This window comes from Lagenorhynchus albirostris, chromosome 7 (genome assembly GCF_949774975.1).
Source record: "Lagenorhynchus albirostris chromosome 7, mLagAlb1.1, whole genome shotgun sequence".
Lineage (NCBI taxonomy): Eukaryota > Metazoa > Chordata > Mammalia > Artiodactyla > Delphinidae > Lagenorhynchus > Lagenorhynchus albirostris.
The window spans coordinates 89,155,585-89,173,926 of NC_083101.1; the positions used below are offsets into that span (position 1 = coordinate 89,155,585).

Sequence of the window (18,342 nt, forward strand, 5' to 3'; positions counted from 1 at the left end):
GCGCTGCGCTCCCGGGTCGGGCCGGGCGGGCCGGGCCGGGCGGGGGCCGGGGCCGGGGCCGGGGCCGTGGACGGGGCCGGGGGCGCACTACAGCCCGCGCGCACCCGGCTGGCGCGTCCACACAAAGCGGGGCGCGCGGTGCAGGGCCGCGCCGGGAGCCGCCCGCCGGCCCGCGGGGCGCAGGGCGCGAGTGTGCGCGGGGGACGGGCCGCGCGCGGGACACAAAAGGGAATGGACGCGCGGGGGCGGCGGGCGGAGAGCCGCGGCCCCACCGAAGGGACCCCCGGCCGCCGAGCGGCCTCTACGTCAGCGCCCCGGGTGGCGCCGCCTCCGCCCGCCAGCCTGGGCCGCCGCTCCCGCCGCGGGAAGGCGGGCCGGGGACCGCGGGGAAGGCGGGCCGGGGTACACCGCCGGGGGAGACGGTGGGCCGGGGGAACACTGCTGAGGGAGAAGAGGGACCGGGGGACCTGCCAGGAGAAGGTGGGTCGGGGGACCTGCAGGGAGAGAAGGTGGACTGGGACACCCCTCCAGGGGAGAAGGTGGGCTAGGAGACTGTCACCTGGAAGAAGGTGGGTAGGGGGATTCCCCGGGGAGAATGTGGACTGGGGGTACAGGGGGAAGGCAGGTCTGAGAGACCCTCTGGGTGTGAGGTGGGACCCCGAGGAGGAGGACGACGTCCTTCCTGGTTAAGAAGGCCGAGGAGCAACTACTTGGCTCTAAGTTTCATCTGATAAGCAGCGGAGCAGGGGGCAGCCAGGGGTGGGGGGTTCCTCCTGTTCCCTCCTCCTTCCTACCTTACCGACTGAGTTTCTGGCTGGAATACAACTTCCCTTTCCCCCTTACTCCTGGCTGGAGACAGCCCACCCTCCCTCACACGATCTATGGACTTCCCTTGATGCTCAGTCCTCAGTGGAGGACAGAATTCAGGGGACCCGGGAGCATGCTGGGACGGGTCAGCTCTGTAAAGAGAAAGGAGTTACCTGGAATTTGAGCTGCCCAGGAGCCCTGGAGGGAGCCCCCAGGCCTGGGAGACCTAAGGTGCAGGGAGGACAGCAGGTCCCAGGCCTCCTGTCTGTGTCCCAAATTGCTGAGTTCTGCTGGTGGCAACAAGGATATAGGAGGAGGGGGGAACCGAGAGGTGCTGCATTGTTGCTCTGGGCCCAGCATCCTTTGCCCTAAAGTGGTCCTCCCTCCTCACCTGTGGTGGTCAGGCTCTTTGTTGAGTGTGAGATGGGGAGGGGGCCTGGCTCTGAGGGATCTTTTCCCAACGCATTCTGTAGCAGGCTCTCCCCTGCCCCCTACCCAGCTGCTGCATCCTTTGGACATCTGTGATCATTTCAGGATGCTAGAATAGAGCTGGCTCCTAATTCAGAGTAAGGAACCTGTCTGTGCTCCCTCACTCCGTCGGTCTTCCCCACCCTCCCTAAGCAAAATATGCATGGTGCTAGGAGATGCTGGCCACCACAAGCACAGAATTCCAGGCTTGGGGCAGGAAACCTGGCCCAGCTCACCTCACAGAAGCATCCCTGACAGGTACCCAGCCGAGACCTACAGCTGCTAAGGGCAACTTGCTCCACTTGTAGGCAGCTCTCCCTCCTGTTGAGTCAAAATCTGCCTTCACATTGTCAGCCACCTTCCCTCTACAGGTGACCCCTCAACCGCAGCTTCAGTGGTTCAGCTTCAGGGACAATGTGAGAGTGGGAAAAAGAAGATGTTGAGGGGGAAATGGGGAGAAAGGGATTATCTCCCTCCCTCACCCTCTCACACATTGGTGAGCTGCCCAGGATCTGGAGCACAAGGTCTTCCAACCTGAATTCTAGCCGCCACGCTCCCCTCCAGAGTCTTAGGGAGTGACTATTAAGCATTGTCCACAATTAACACCCTAATGTGAATTGGTGCGGATAAACAGTACTCAGCCTGTAGATCAAAGTCTGCAAGGAGGCCCCGAAGAGCCTGGCCTGGGCACTGCTGAGTTACCTTCCCCCATGGCAGTACAGAAGCACTTAAACTAGCAGTGTCCGCATCCCCCCACTTATCATCCATCGAAGCCAGAAACTTCTGGAGACCAACTTGACTGTGGGCAGTCCTCATCTCTGCCACTTCCATTTCCTAGTTTACAAATAATGATAGTAGGTACCCAGCATTTGTCAAATGCTTACCAGGTACAGTGCACTGTGCTTAGTTCTTCAGACATGGACCAGAACTCACCCAGCTGCTTATAAAGCACTCAGCATACCCCCTGGGTAGTGATTATTACATACGCAGCACTCACATTGACACCTTAGGTGTTACTGCTGCCACTTTAGAGATAGGTATATAAACAGGTATCAGAGAGAGGTATAGTACTGGTGCCATTTTTCAGAAGTGAAAACTGAGGCCCAAAGCAGTTGACTGCCTCATGGAGGAGGTCAGCTGGCTAGTGAGAGGAAGGAGCAAGCCAGGAACCCAGACTTCTCCAGGGCCTAAGCCTGCACTGCCGCCCCTCTTTCACCTCCCAGGGCACCCTGAGCACATACACTAGGCATGGGAGCCCATCCTTGACCCCCAAGTCCTTCACTGCTGACCTCTGGAATGGCCCTGGTCACCCTGCACCACCCACCTCTACTCCTTGCCCTCCAGGACTCCCCTGTCTACAGCTGTGTCCACTTGCATCTGGAAGTGTCCACTGAAATACTTTCCTGTTACTCAAAGCTCTTCCAAGGCTGCCTGCCAGCTACAGACTAAAATAAGACTCAGTATGGGTCCCAGACTCTTCCTCTCTTTGGTTTCTCCCAATGAGTTCCCTCTTATCCCCCATCAGAAAGCCTGCCTTATCTCTATGTCCTCCCTCTTTCTCGTTCATTTACGTCAACATATATTGAACATCTGCTGTGTGCTGAGCAGTGTTGTAGCCATGGAGCACTCAGCAGCCCCAAGTGTTGTGGAGCTCATATGGCAGTAAAGGGAGACAGCAACACATATAGTGGGCTGGGTACCACAGTGCCCTGGGGAAACTGGCACAGGTTGGGGGCTGGGCAGAGGCGGAGAGCTCCTGAGGTGACCTGGAAGGGGTGAGTTGAGGAAGGAGAGCGAAGGGAAATTACTTGCAAGGACCCAGAAAGGAATAGGGGTGGCCTTAGCACTCTGCCACGCTAAGCTCAGTGGCCCCTCCATGTCTGCCCATTACCTCAGCATCCGTCCCCCAAGTTTGCCTCATTCTCCAGGGCACAGCACCCATGTGTCTGTGCCAGCATCAGGACCTCACCACCCACCCCAAGAAGCCTGGCATGCTGTAGGGGTAAGGTGGTTGGGCTTCCAAACTACAAGGCCATGTGCTGCCCCTCCGCCCTGGCACTCTGGTGAAGTATGACTGCAGTGCCGCATACCCTGCAGTGAGCATCTGAGGACAAGACGTGTTTTATTCACCTTATTACCCAGTGGAAAAGCAGCATCTTCCAGTATGTATTTATTCACTCACCTACTACTCAACAAAGTGTACTGAATTGCAGGTACAGGGCTTTTGGTTTTTTTTTTAAATTGTGGTAACATACACAGCATAAAATTTACCATTTTAACCGTTATTCGGTGTACAGCTCTGTAGCATTAAGTACATTTACAATATTGTGCAGCCATCACCATCATCCATCTCTACAACTATTTTCATCTTTCCAAACCGAAATTCTGACCCTAACTCCCCATTACCCCTTACCTCCAGCTCCTGGTAACCACCATTCTACTTTTTGTCTTTATGAATTTGACTACTCTAGGGACCTCACATAAGTGGCATCATACAGTATTTGTCCTTTTGTGATGCTTATTTCACTTAGCAGAATGTCCTCAAGGTTCATCCATGGTATAGTATGTGTCAGAATTTCCTTCCTTTTTAAGAACGAATGATACTTCATTATATGGCTATGCCACATTTGGTTTATCTGCTTACTGTTGATGGACACTTGGGTTGTCCCCACCATTTGGCCATGAGTATGGGTATACAAATGTCTGCTCAAGTCCCTGCTTTCACTTCTTTTGTGTGTATACCCAGAAGTGAAATTGCTGAATCATATGGTAATTCTATTTTTAACTTTTTGAGGAACCACCATACTGTTTTCCACAGTAGCTACAGCATTTTACATTTCCAACAACAGTGCACAAGAGTCCTAATTTCTCCACATCTTCATCAACACATTATTTTCTGGTTTGGGATTTGTTTTTTGTTTGTTTTTTTAAATTTTTTTTAAAGCCATCCTAATGTGTGGGAAGTGGTATCTCATTGTGGGGTTTTTTTGAAGTAAATATTTTTATTTCGATTGATTTCTCAATGTATAGTTCAATATAATAATTTTTTGTTTTGTTTTTTGCGGTACACGGGCCTCTCACTGTTGTGGCCTCTCCCGTTGCGGAGCACAGGCTCCGGACGCACAGGCTCAGCGGCCATGGCTCACGGGCCCAGCCGCTCCACGGCATGTGGGATCTTCCCGGACCGGGGCACGAACCCGTATCCCCTGCATCGGCAGGCGGACTCTCAACCACTGCGCCACCAGGAAAGCCCAATATAATAGTTTTTAATGGCAACAATTTGGTTCTACTGAAACTCCATGATCATTGTGGTCTTGATTTGCATTTCCCTAATGATTAGTGATGTTGAGCATCTTTTTATGTGCTTATTGGTTATTTATATACCTTCTTTGGAGAAATGTCTTTGCATCTTTTCCTCATTTTTTATTTGAGTTGGTAAAGCCCAATTCATCTGTTTTTTCCTTTTGTTGCCTGTGTATTTGATGTCATATCTAAGAAACCATTGCTAAATCCAGTGTCATGAAGCTTTCCACTGTATGTTTTCATTTAAGAGTTTTGTAGTTTTAGTTCTTAAGTTTAAGACTTTGATCCATTTTCAATTAATTTTTGTATAGGGTGTGAAGTAAGGGTCCAAATTAATTCTTTTGTAGGTGGTTATCTAGTTTTCCCAGCACCATTTGTTGAAAGGACACTCCTTTCCCCACTGAATGGTCATTGCACCCTTGTCAGAAATCATTTGACCATATGGGCCAAGGGTTTATTTCTGGGGTCTCTATTGTATTTCATTGGTTTGTTTGTGTATCTTATGCCAGCACCACGCTATTTTGATTACTGTAGCTTTGTGGTAAGTTTTGAAATTAGGAAGTGTGAGACCTCCAACTTGGCTCTTCTTTTCCAAGATTGTTTTTGCTCTTCTGGGCCCCTTACAATTCCATATTAATCTGAGGATTGGCCTCTCCATTTCTGCACAAAGAGCTATTGGAATTTTGACAAGGATGGTGTTGAATCCGTAGATCACTTTGGGTAATATTGATATCTTAACAACAGTAAGCCTTCTGATCCATTAACATGGGATGTCTTCCTATTTATTTGTATCTTCTTTAATAGCTTTCAGCAATGTTTTATATAAGTTTTCAGTGTACAGATATTTTGTCTCCTTGGCTAAGTTTATTCTTAGGTATTTTGTTTGTTTGATGCTATTGTACGTGGAATTATGTTCCTAATTTCCTTTTTGGATTGTTCACTCTTAGTGTATGGAAACAAAACTGATTTTTGTATGTTGATTCAGTATCTTGCACGTTTGCTGAATTTGTTTTTTAGTTCTAACAGTTATTTGTAGAATCTTTAGAGTTCCCAAATCTTGATGATTTTACATGACATAAGATCATGTTATCTATGAACAGAAATAATTTTACTTCTTCCTTTCTAATTTGAATGCTTTTTAAATTTATTTTTCTTGCCCAATTACTCTGGCTAGAGCATCCAATAGCACGCTGAATAGAAGTGGTGAAATGGGCATCTTTCTCTTGTTCCTGATCTTAAGGGGAAAGCTTTTTTTAGTCTTTCACCATTGAATATGATGTTTGGTTTGGGCTTTTCATATATGGCCTTTACTACACTGAAGAAGTTTCTTTCTATCCTAGTTTGTAGAGTTTTTTGTTTGTTTGTTTATCATGAAAGAGTGTTGAATTTTGTCAAATGCTTTTTCTGCATCAATTGAGATGATTATTTTTTCCTTTATTCTGTTAATGTGGTCTGTATTACATTGATTTTTTTTTCTTGATTTTAAGGATGTTGAACTATCCTTGGATCCCAGAAATAAATCCCTTTGGTTAGGGTGTATGATCCTTTTAATATGCTGTTGAATTTGGTTTCCTAGTATTTTGTTGAGGATTTTGCGTCAATGTTTATAAGGGATATTGTTTTGTAGTTTTCTGTTCTTGTAGAATCTTTGTCTGGCTTTTGTCAGGGTAATGCTAGCTTCATAGAAAGGATTAGGAAGTATTCCCTCCTCTTCAGTTTTTGGGAACAGTTTAAGAAGGATTGGTGTCAATTTTTTTTTAAATGTGTGGTGGAATTGAGTGCAGCTATCTGGTCCTGGGCTTTTCTTGGTTTTTGATTATTGATTCAATCTTCTAAATAGTTATAGATCTATTGAGATGTTCTATATCTTCATGATTCAGTTTTGGTAAGTTGTATGTTTCCAAGAATTTGTTCATTTAATCTAGTTATCCAATGTGTTGGCACACAACTACTGCAGATGTTATAGCAGTGAACAAGGCATACACCATTCCTACCTCCAAGGAGCTCATATGCCAGGCAGGAGACAGAAAACTAATAACTGTCTTGCAGGGAGATGTCAGAAAGGACATACCAATTCAAGGTTGGATGTGTGCTTTTGTATCAGATGAATCCATCTGATGAATGCAAAGAAAATTCTAAGAGCTTCTTGGGCTACTTGGACCATGGTGATCAGAACCAGAACCAGTTGAAATGAACAGTAAGCCACAGGAACTTTGAAAGCCTTCTGGGTTTTTCTGATGGGTACGAAAGTGTGCCCTTCTTGTTGTCCATCTCTAGGATGGCCCTGTGATGTTTGGAAGCAGTGAGTTTGTAGACCAAACTCACTCAGCTGGATGGCCATATAATTTATTATCCAAAAGGGTGCTATTAATAAAACACCAGAACAGGGGCAAACAAGGCTATTCTGGTCAAACTGGGACCAGGGTGGCCCTCCTATAGCCCACACTGGGGTCACTCAGGTCTGCAGGGATGGACATGCACAAATGCCACGAGGGGGTGTGGTGCGATGTGGTCTGGCTAGGTCTGCTATGGGTGCCAGTGCCTGCCAGACACAGCAGGCTAAGGCCAACCAGGGTACCCACCCTGATGCAGCTCAAACTCTGCCTGGGTAATTCCCACCTGGCTTCCAGGTCATTTATCAGAGGATTCCCTGACACCTTCCTCCACCATAGTAAGTTCCTCCTTTCCTCTGCATTTTCCTTCATAGAGCATATTATCATTGCTGTTCCATTTTCACATGGGTTTATTTTTTCTCGTTGCATTTCCACATGACTGTCCACTCAGGTGACGTGACACAGCACAGAGAGGTCTCTATTCTGCTCATGGCTGAGTCCTCAGCAACAAGCACAACGCCAGCCCCAGTGGGCCCAGATGACCAACAGGTGGACAAAAGGACCGATGGAGATCCAGGAATCTCTCTAAGCAGGGAAGACCTAAGATCTTTCTTTCCAGATGCATGGGTTTGGGAGCACTTGTATAGGACCCAACGTGGTCGCTGGGTTGATACCAAGTGAGGACGAGACCCTCAGCCTGAAATCAGCCTCCATCTGAGAGGCAGGGCCATAGTTCTTGCTACCAGGCAGGTTCATTCCAGGTAGAACCGTTCACATTCAGGTCTGCCTGGGCCATTTCCAGTCACTGTTCTGGGTGTCAAGAAAAAAGAAACACATGCAGCCAGAGCTAAGTCACACCCAGCTAAGGGTCTGGGGTGGTGGTGCCCACCCCCCATGGTTTCAGAGACCCCTGGGCAGTGTACAGTCTGCACTTAACAGGATAGCAGCATGCAGAGCGTATCAGCTTCCTGCGGCTGCCATGTCAAGGTACCACACTGGGTGACTTAGGACCACAGAAATGTGTCATCTCAGGGTTCCAGAGGCCAGAAGTCTAAGATAAAGGTGCCAGCAAGGCCATGCCCCCTCTGAAGGCCCCAGGAAGGGTCTGCTCCAGGCTTCTCTCCAGCTTCTGGTAGCTTCTTGGCTTGTGGTAGCATCAGTCCAGTCTTCACATGGCCATTTTGTTCCTTTGTGTGTATCTGTTTCTGTGTCGAAATTTCCCCTTTTTATAGTGACACCAGATTTGTTGGGTTAGGGCCCACCCCACTCCAGCAGGACCTCATCCTAACCTACCTAATTACATCTGCAATAACCCTATTTCCAAATAAGGTCCTACTCTGAAGGACTGGGGTCAGGGCTCCAAAATATGAAAGCGGAGGGGATACTGTCCAGCTCATAGCACAGGGTGAAGCATCTAGTGCAGAGCTACTTTGGCCCTGTCTACAGGTCCTCGGGTCATCTGTGGCCCAGTCTGTGCTAGGGAAGCTAATAGAGCAAAGAGCAGAGGACAAGCATGCAACAGCCTAGGCCCACATGGGCAGGGCAAAGACAGGGCTCCAGGCAAAGTGGCCTCTGCAAGGTTCACTTGACTAAGTGGGGATTAAGGAGAAAAAGGGGGTAATAAATTAGTCATTCTCAGGAAATGTGAGGGTAGAATAAGTTCCCTGGAAGAGAGAGCTACTCCTGAGAACACCTACATCGGGAAAGAACAGGCACCCAGTGCAGCAACAGGCTCCCTCTGAGGCCAAGAGGGGGGACGAGGAGGGAGGTGTCGGAAACTCTTTGTCCTTGCAGGCAATCATATGGACGAGGGTACAACTGCTGAATTATTTCTTAACATTCTTGCCTTGGCCTGGGATTTTGGAATCAGGAAAGAGCCAGGACATTAGACGTTCTCTGTCAATTAGAAAATGGTAAACTGAGGGCACAGTAAACCTAAGAAGGGATATATCACCCTCGCTGGCAATCGAAGCAATGCAGATGAAAACCAGAAAACCATTTTCTGCGTCATTCTAGCAAAGAGTCAGGGTCTGGTCAGCACCAAGGACCAAGACAACCTACCCTCACATCCCACCCTTAGGCAGTCCTTCTGGTGAAATGCTAACCACCTGTAGGGTGTGCATGCCTCCCAGGCTGTGACCACCTGGAGACTGGTCACAACCTCTGAAGGGCCACCAGCATGCCCAGAACCCTCACCCTGCATCATTGGCTTTCCCTCTCACTCATGAAGTCTCTCCATCCACTGCTTCCTACCCCGGGCCCAAGCCTGACCCCATTCTCCACAGACCACTATCCTTCTCATCCCCCATCCCAGAGGCCCTCCCTGCCTCGCAACCATCACCCTGTTTTATTTTCCTCATCTTCTTGTCTGAAATAGTCTTATTTGTACATAGGTATACTTCACCCAGCCCCCAACTGTAAATGCCCATGAAGGGAGGGCCCTTGCTGCCCTCTGAGCTTCAGGACCTAGGGCAGTACCCAACACAGATGCTCCATCAATACTGGGGGATGCCAAAATAAAGCCATGTCCAGCCACACGGGGCAAGCAGGTACTTCATGGTGCAGCTACCCGTGGAATCGCGGGGCTATGGAAGAATATGAAATGGTAGAGAGAAAGAGCCATAAAATATTTTGTAGGTGGGGAGAAAATGTTATAAAACATGTATAATGGTTTATTTTCTGCAAAAAAATTTATATATTACATAGAAAAATGAAAGATAGAGGCCAAATATTAACAATATGGTGATTAAGAATATTAACAATATTAACAGTATAGTGATTTTTCTTTTCCTTTTTGTTTACCTATATTTCTTAAAGTTACTACAATAAACATATTACTTTTGAAACCAGAAAAAAAAATCAGTAGAAGCTATTTTTCAAAAAGGAAGAAAGGGAAAAGAAACCATCAGCCCAGGAGAGTATGTGAATTGTCCTACGAGCAACGCTGGGGTCAGAATTCAGTCCCGAGCCCCAGAGTGCCACGCACAGCTGCTGGTCCCTCACCTATTTCTGGATGCCACTCAGGCCATCCCCCGTGATCCTAGTGACGTGGGAGAGATGGCCAGCCTGTCCCCAAGCAAGCGTGGTGTGCTCGGCCTCCCTTTGCTTCCTGCCCAGGCCTGTGCCTCCATCCCTCTCCCCTCTCCAAAACACAGGGTTCTTCTTCAGCGGGGAGGACCTGCTCCAGAGAGGAGCGGGGGTGGGGAAGGGGAAGGGCAGCATCATGCAGTTGTCATGATGGGGAGGCACTGCTGGCATCTGGGGGTAGGGGCCGGTGGCACTGAGAATACAACCCTCCCTGAAAAGACAGTCCAATGGAGGAAACTTGACAGGCGTTTGCAATTGACACTAAATTAAACGTGCTGGTGAGTCCTCACTGGAATTGAGGTTTCTGTAAAGGGGAAGCCCCACCCCCCCGCACCCCACTGCCTCGCAAAATGAGTGCAAGCAAGGACTGGGGGGCCGTCGTGGCCCTTGGTACTGTGGACCAGAGCATGATACGAACGCAGAGGAGCTCAAACCTACGTCCCTGAGGAACGGTGGGGCCAACACGATTGACCAGACAAGTGTCAGAGAGGAGAGGTGTGGGTGCTTCCTTTATTTCCTCCAAATCCCAGAGCCACAGCCTGTAGGAGTAGAGGGTTAACAGCATTTGGAGTCTGCACACCTGTCAGAACCAGGAGAACACTCAGGGCTTGCTTGGAACAGACTAGCTCAGGACAGTGCCTCGTCAGTCCCGGGCACCGGGAACCGTGGTGGGTCCCACAGAGGCATAGGTGGCTCCCAGGCTATAGGGACATGCGGTGCCGGTGCCCAACCCCAGAACTGGAGGGTTTTCTTTTCTTTTTCTAAGACCAGTGTAAATAACAAACATTTATTGGTATCACTTATGGTAGAAAACGAGTTCCTACACCAGATGCACATGACCCAATTGTTAAATAGAACATTTTCAAGGTGAACACATATCCTAACCCAGATTTTTTTACCTACTTTTGATGATAGCCAATTCCTCCTCGCCCCCCACCCCAAGACACGTGAGCAACTGCTAATGAAAAGCAGTAAACAGCTACTCGGGCGACAGCATTTTCAACTCCACTCCAAGGTGAAGATTCCAATCACATTCGAGACTTTTCTCTCATCCTAAGGAAAGTTCCTGAGTCCAGTTATTTACAATATTACAGCACTAGCAGAGCAATGTCTACAACTCATCTTTGTCTGCTGGTTCTTCATCCCCAGTTTGGGGAGGGCCTGCATTTCCATAGTTCGCTAATAACTGGCTGAACAATTTCTTCTAGCTCCTTATTTTTAGCTTTGAAATCTTCGATGTCAGCATCTTGGTGACCGTGTAGGGAACCCGGCCTAGCTCTCGCGGTCCCCGAGGATCCGGTCAGCTCTCTGCGCGCGGAATTCGGCCCCAGGTGTCGGCAGTGTGGACACCGAACCGGCCACCGCCGACCTCCCGCGGTCGCCTCGCGCCTAGCCTGGGTAGCAGCGCTGGGACGCAGCGGAACGCAAGACTCACAAATAGGAGGAAAGAGGTGCGCGCGCACCGTCAGCGCACGGAGGAATGGGCCTGCCCTACTCAAGGCCCCGCCCTGCCCCGCCCTACGCATGGCCCCACCCCCTCCACGCAAGGCCGGAAGCGCGCATCCCGGGCGCGTCTTCCTCTGACTAGGAGGCCGGGCGGGCGGGGCCTTGAGGCGGCCCTCCCCTCTCCGACCCCGGCCGAGAGCGCGCGCCCGCAGTCCCAGCATCTTTGATACTACGTCTTCTGACACCGCCCCCTCCGCCCCCCTCTCTCCCGTGTGGCCACTCCCCTCCTGCCCACCCCGCGGAGGCGGGGACACAGCCCCACCTCCCCGCACCTCCCGGAGAAGCGGTTCCGGAGGAGCTGGGCGGGCCATGCGTAGGGGAATGATGGACTAAAGAGCGCCTCAAAGCCTCTGAGCGTGGGCTCCAAAGGGCACGGACTCAGACCCTGTGTCCACCGCTCACTAGCAGTGTGGCCTCCAATAAGTTAAAAACCTTCGGTGGTGATAACACTGTCATCCTGATAGCATTGCTGTGAGCATTAATTGAGCTAAAACACCTAGAACAGTGCTTCTAAAAAAGCACGTCCTGTTTTAGTATCATCATTGAAGGTGTTATTAGAACGTGAGAGATTTACAGTGGATGTTCACAAAAAAAGGACCAAAATGTATTAAATGCCTACCGTTCACCCCTGTCCTGTGCTAAGCACTCAGAACTCAATGATGTAAAAACATATGGGGAAATGGCGGAGAAGAGACAAATTTGCCACGCACAAGAATTCCAAATAATTTACTAGCTAACTCAAGCATGACTCCCCACTCGTGAGTCACTCGTGAGCCACATGGTGGCTCTATCAAAGAGCACAGTATGGAAAGGAGTAGGAGCCGGCAACCTTAACAGTGAAGAGACCTGACCAACACTAGCTCAGCCATATGATCAAGTCGCTATCAATGGTGATAAGGCATGTTAATTTTATGTAGCCTAACCCCAGTCCACTCATGAAAAAAAAAAAAATCAGACGAATCACAGTTACAAGACATTCAACAAAATATCTGACTACTCCTCAAGGCTGTCACAAGATCACCAAAAACAAGGAAAGTCTGAGAAACTGTCAGAACGAAGAGACTAAGGAGACATGACAACTAAATATAATGCGGTAGATACTAGAAAAAAGGACATTAAGTAAAAATGAAACAAATCTGAATACTGTATGGATCTTGTAAAAAACAAAAAGTGGTTTAATCAAGATCAAATGTATTTCTTCCTTGGGTTTTTTTTTTAATTAAATTTCTATTTCTAAGCCTGCTCTATTAGAGAATGTGTTTTTTGTAACTATGAAATTCAGACATCAGCATAACTTGCGTTTTGACCACATATGTTTCTTTAGAGCTAGAAACCTGGAATTACCTGCAATGGGCAAAATATTTCTAAATTTTGGTTATTTGACTAAGCTCTTCAGTAGCTGTCTCAATTTGAATTAAACCTTAGTAAAATGTATGTTTTTACAAGGAATTTAAAAGCCGTACCATCTTTATACTAAAAGAATAAAGATTTTTATTAAGCATTGTAAGTTGCATTCAATAGCCTTCAGATACACCACACCACAACCCATCTACAATCAGTCAAACCCAACAGCAGTTCATTCTTGCACAATCCATGAGTTAGGGCAAAACTCCCTTCAACTTACAGTAAGATCCTACTCAGGTCTTGCGGGCAGGGATTGGGGAATTACATCTCATTTCTGATCACTAATGTGTGATGAAGAGCATCAGGAGAATTATATGAAAACGAATAAGAAGTGATTCTGATTTCAAAGTACATTGTTTGGAAACATTAACAAAAACATCAAAATGATATAAGTATACCTGCTTCTACTAAATTCTTGATGGGAAAGTTCTCAAGAACAAGCAATTTGTTTCCTGCTACAGAAGGGGGGGTTGTTTTTTTTTGTTTTTTTTTTTTAAAGATCAAAGGGATTTTTTTTGTTTTTCACAGAATTTCATATTTTGCTAATATGAAGGCATAAAACAGCAACAAAGAACAATAATGCATACAGCAGTGAATACACCAGGGTAATGTTGATATTCGAAACAGCTAGATAATTTGGGGGGTTTTAGAATAAATGCAACAGAGGTCAATAATCACAAAATTTTAAGGTTAGAGCAAGATCAGTCAATGACTAAACAGAGTTAACATCTTTTATAGGACTATTACTGATTATTAGCATTTTTGTTTTGCAAATGGGCACATACTGGTAAGAATGGAAGAAAGGACAATAACATGCATAATATTAACTACACACTTTAAAAATTATGAACCATGCAGAAGTTTAGCTCAAGTAGTAGCACTAATGGTCTACGTCCGATTCAAAACCACATAGTTCATTGATCACAGATGCATGGTATTAAGTCACGAAAAGTTTCAGAACACAGTGTGTTGATTTTGAAAGGTCATTTGCATCTTCTATGATTTCAACTTTATCTCCATTTAACTTGCTTGTAAAGTATGTATGATGTACTGTATATTTAAAATCAGCAGAACGGCAATATTACTCTATAGTTTTTTTAGTTTTGATAGTTGCACTTTTTTTTTAACACAAAAGAACCACATCAACAGTGATGAAATTTAAGTAAGAAAGAAAAACTGTGGTTGTGCCTAATTTCTTTCATAATCATAAAATCAAAGCCTTAGACAAAGCTTTCTTGTGAACAGTAATGCAAAATCAAAGATAATGGCATACATATGGTGCCAAATGCTAAAAATGATATTTTAAGCTATATATACTTAAAGACTGCCAAAATTTGTTTTCTTTATAGTTCAAGAAACACAGCTATAGGCTTTTGTCATTAACCAGTTTAAACTTTGTGTGTACTTCATTTTAAGTGTGGGAGTCAAATGCTCTTCATTTTCTTTCTCTCTTTTTGTTTTATTGTAGCATTTTGACTACAACTGGTTAAAACTAAAAATGTGTTGTTTAAATCTCTGATATCAAAGAGGGATCCGAATTTCCAAAGTCCTCATTTTTCTCTTACGGAAAGGAAAAAATGTACATAACTGTAGGCTCTCTTTCTCTCCAGATATTCCTAAATCCTTACCCTTCCAGCATCCTTCACCCTCTATAAAAAATAAGTTTACTCTTCTTTCTTTAAGACAGCTGCCTCCAGAGCATCAGCTCTACGGCAAGCACTGTCTGTACTTAGTGCATTTAAGTGAGGATTTGTATTGCACGTCTTAGAGTCATTGTTCAAGGCACTTTCCGAGTGGCTGGGGGCCCTGGTGTCGCCCGCGCTCCCATTCATCTGGGGAGCCGGCTTCTCCTCAGCCACCGCTCCGTTTTCAGCCAGGGACCCGTCTGAAGACACAGCGGAGGATTTAGATTCCCCGGATCTCGACTTCAGTTCTTTGGCCACTTCTTCTGCTGAAGCAGCATAAGGAGGCTTGCCCTATTTAAAATGAAGCACAGCAAGCGATAAGGCAGTTTTTGATAAACAGCGGGTGAGAGGAGACACCAGTTGAGGCCTGATGACACTCACTGCAGATTTAAGAACAGAACACAGCGAGTGCATGGCTGTATCTCTTATTGTTAGGTACTCTCTACCCTATGCATTTTATACTGTGTATACTCTCTATACATTCTATTAGGTACTCTATATCCTCCATAATCTGTATTCTCTAAACTCTACATATTCTGTTGTATACTCTATATACTCTCTACATTCTATTATATACTCTATGCACTCTATTCTCTATTCTATTATATACTCTATACATTCTCTATACAGTTGACCCTTGAACAACATGGATTTGAACTGCGCAAGTCCGCCATTATGCGGTTTTTTTTCAACAAACACATACTACAGTACTACATGATCCACAGTTGGTTGAATCTGCGGATGTGGAACTGTGGATATGGAGGAGGGCTGACTGTAAAGTTATATGTGGGGCTTCCCTGGTGGCGCAGTAGTTGAGAGTCCGCCTGCCGATGCAGGGGACACGGATTCGTGTCCCGGTCCGGGAAGATCCTACATGCCGCGGAGCGGCAGGGCCCGTGAGCCATGGCCACTGAGCCTGCGCTCCGCAACGGGAGAGGCCACAGCAGTGAGAGGCCCGCGTACCGCAAAAAAAAAAAAAAAAAAAAAGTTATATGTGGATTTTCAACTGCGCAGAGAGTCGGCATTGTCCAAGGGTCAACTGTACTCTCTATACTTTACAGTCTATATACACTCTATAATCTATCCACTCTCTACATTCTATTTTATACGCTATCCATTCTATCATCTAAATTTTCTATACTCTAAACATTCTATTATATACTCTATCCACTCTGTAGTCTATATACAGGGTGGAACTGGAGGTACCTATCACCCTTGCTTTAGAGACACCCTCTTGTACACCACAGGTAATCATGTTCCCCATTTGGGCTCAGTTTTACACAGTGTCTTCTCATTTTAGTTTTCAATCCTATAGTTCAGAAACACTCATGTAAACTTTTCTAGAAGTCAATACTACTGTCATTCTCTTGGAACCTTGAGAAACATAATTAATATAAAAATATAGGAGGGCCAAGAAGCGGAGAAAAATAATACTGAAGACCTCAAGTACATGCTTTCAAATCTCAAAACCCTCACTCTCTCGAGGAAAAGTCCACTTGCCAGACTAAACACACACTTGTGGCAGAGTATTGCCAGTGGTGATTAAGCAGTTCCCCCATGGGTGCCTGCTACAGGAAATGTGTTGAGGTGCCTGCTTATTAGGGAACCTCCCTATAGTTATGAAGGATGCAGGAAGACTAAGAAGGAAAGCCAGCCTGTACCTGCTTGGAAAGAGACACTCCCTCTCTCTACCGCTAATTCTTCCCATAAGCCTAGGCCACTGCAAGGGGTCCTCCACCACTATATGCACCACAAGCACGGGGCAGCACTGCCTCCTCTGTCCCACTGACATATCGTATCAGCACTGGCCCCATCAGGATGGCAACAACAGAGAAAGGAAGGCCAGAGACTCTTAGGAAACAAGCTGCCCATCATCATCTGTCCTTCTCAAGGTGCAAGAATACTACTTTCACTTAAAAACGAGCAACAGGAAGTAACAAGGAATCCACACATTATGGCAATAAAAGATGGAACAACATCCCTAAGGACAATGAAATACATCAGAAAGGCATGTCAATAAAAGACCAAGACTGCTTCCTTTAATTTTAAAACAGGCTGTGACAGGACAGGATGAGGAAGAGGAGCACAGATTAAACCAGGAAAAGCCATAAAGTGAGGCGAAAAACTTTGGGAAGAATTTAAAATAAAGAAAAAGTAATTCCAGAAATGAACACTAAACTAGAAGAAACAACACCAAATAAACATCATAGTACCTGAAGGTGAAAGAACAAAATTTTTAAAATCAGAGAGATGAAGAAAGGGAAATGCAGATCAAAACCACAATGAGACACCATTTCATACCCACCAGGATGGCCAAACTCAACAACAGATAGTAGCAAGTATTGACATGCATGTAGAGAATTGGAATCCTCATACATTCCTGATAGGAATGGAAAATGGTGCAGCCATTTTGAAAACAGTTTTGCAGTTCCTCAAATGCTTAAACACAGAGTTACCATATGACCCAGAAATTCACTCCTACATGCATACTGAAGAGAAGTGAAAATGTGTAGTTAACAGTTAACAGTACTCTTATATATTTGAAAGTTGTTAACAGCAGTTAACAACACTCTTATAGTTAACAGTACTCATATATTTGAAAGTTGCTAAAAGAGTATATCTTAAAAGATATACTCATCACAAGATATACTCATCACTTAAAAGGTTTCTCATCACAAGAAATTTGTAATTATGTGTGGTGATGGATGTTAACTAGACTTATTTTGCAATAAACACAAATATCGAATCATTATGCTGTACACATGAAACTTAATATAATATTATGTGTCAATTACATCTCAATAAAACCGGGGGGGGGAACCCAAACTTGTACATATATGTTCATAGCAGCATTATTCGTAATAGTCAAAAAGTGGAAACAATCTAAATGTCCATCAGCTGATGAACAAGTAAACAAAATGTAGTACATCTATATAATGAAGCATCACTCAGCAGTAATACAGAATGAAGTCCTGGTATGGGGCACAACGTGTGCATTTACATGCAATGTACGGAGAGCAACTCCAGACAGAAAGCAGATCCACCAGAGACTATGGGGGTGGGGTGTATGACTGCTCATGAATAAGGGGTTTCTTTTGGGGTGATGAATGTTCTGGAATTAACGGTGATTGCATATGACCTTAGGAAGAGACTGAATTGTACACTTTAAACAGGTGAATTGTATCGTATATGAGTTACATCTCAAAAAAGAAAGGAAGAGATGAAAAGGAATCAAGAGTATGCCAAACACCGAAGACAGACCCAGAAGGTCTAGGACGACAGGAGCACCAGAGATGAAAACAAAGCAAAGCAAAAGAACTGAAATGAAAAACTAGTAATTCAAGAAAATTTTCTGACATAAACAAATTTGAACTTGCATTTGGAAAGAAGGCATTGCATACTGAGTGCATTGACCAAGAATGACCAGCAGCAGGGCATGTCACTAAACTTTGATGGAAAAACAAAAACAATTTAGGCATTTAGCCAAAACAGCAAATGACTTCAAAGGGAAAGACAATTCAATTATTATTAGTCTTTAACAGCAAAGCTTTATAACAGAAGAAAATCAAATAATGTGTAAGTCACTTGAGAAGATGTGAACCAATATTTCTAATTGCTAGGAAAATAAACTGTTTTCAAATTAAACACTGTTTTCCTAAGTCTTCCCTAGGAACCCACTAAAGAAAGAGCCTTAGAGGGACAAAATGGACCAGCAGACTCAAGGCTGGTGGGGCACGGGACACAGTTAT

The 18,342-nt window shown here is 45.7% G+C and overlaps 1 protein-coding gene across 2 annotated transcripts in view; it reads right to left on the reverse strand.

Annotated features, from left to right (window-relative positions):
- Positions 1-12,971: 12,971 nt before the first annotated feature.
- FAM120A (family with sequence similarity 120 member A) overlaps positions 12,972-18,342 on the reverse strand; it is a 104,122-nt gene continuing 98,751 nt past the window's right edge. For both annotated transcript variants that reach the window (XM_060155434.1, XM_060155433.1), the window contains one exon: positions 12,972-14,884. In XM_060155434.1, the coding sequence (XP_060011417.1) occupies positions 14,573-14,884 (312 nt within the window). In that variant the 3' untranslated portion in view covers positions 12,972-14,572. The remainder of the gene's footprint in view (positions 14,885-18,342) is intronic.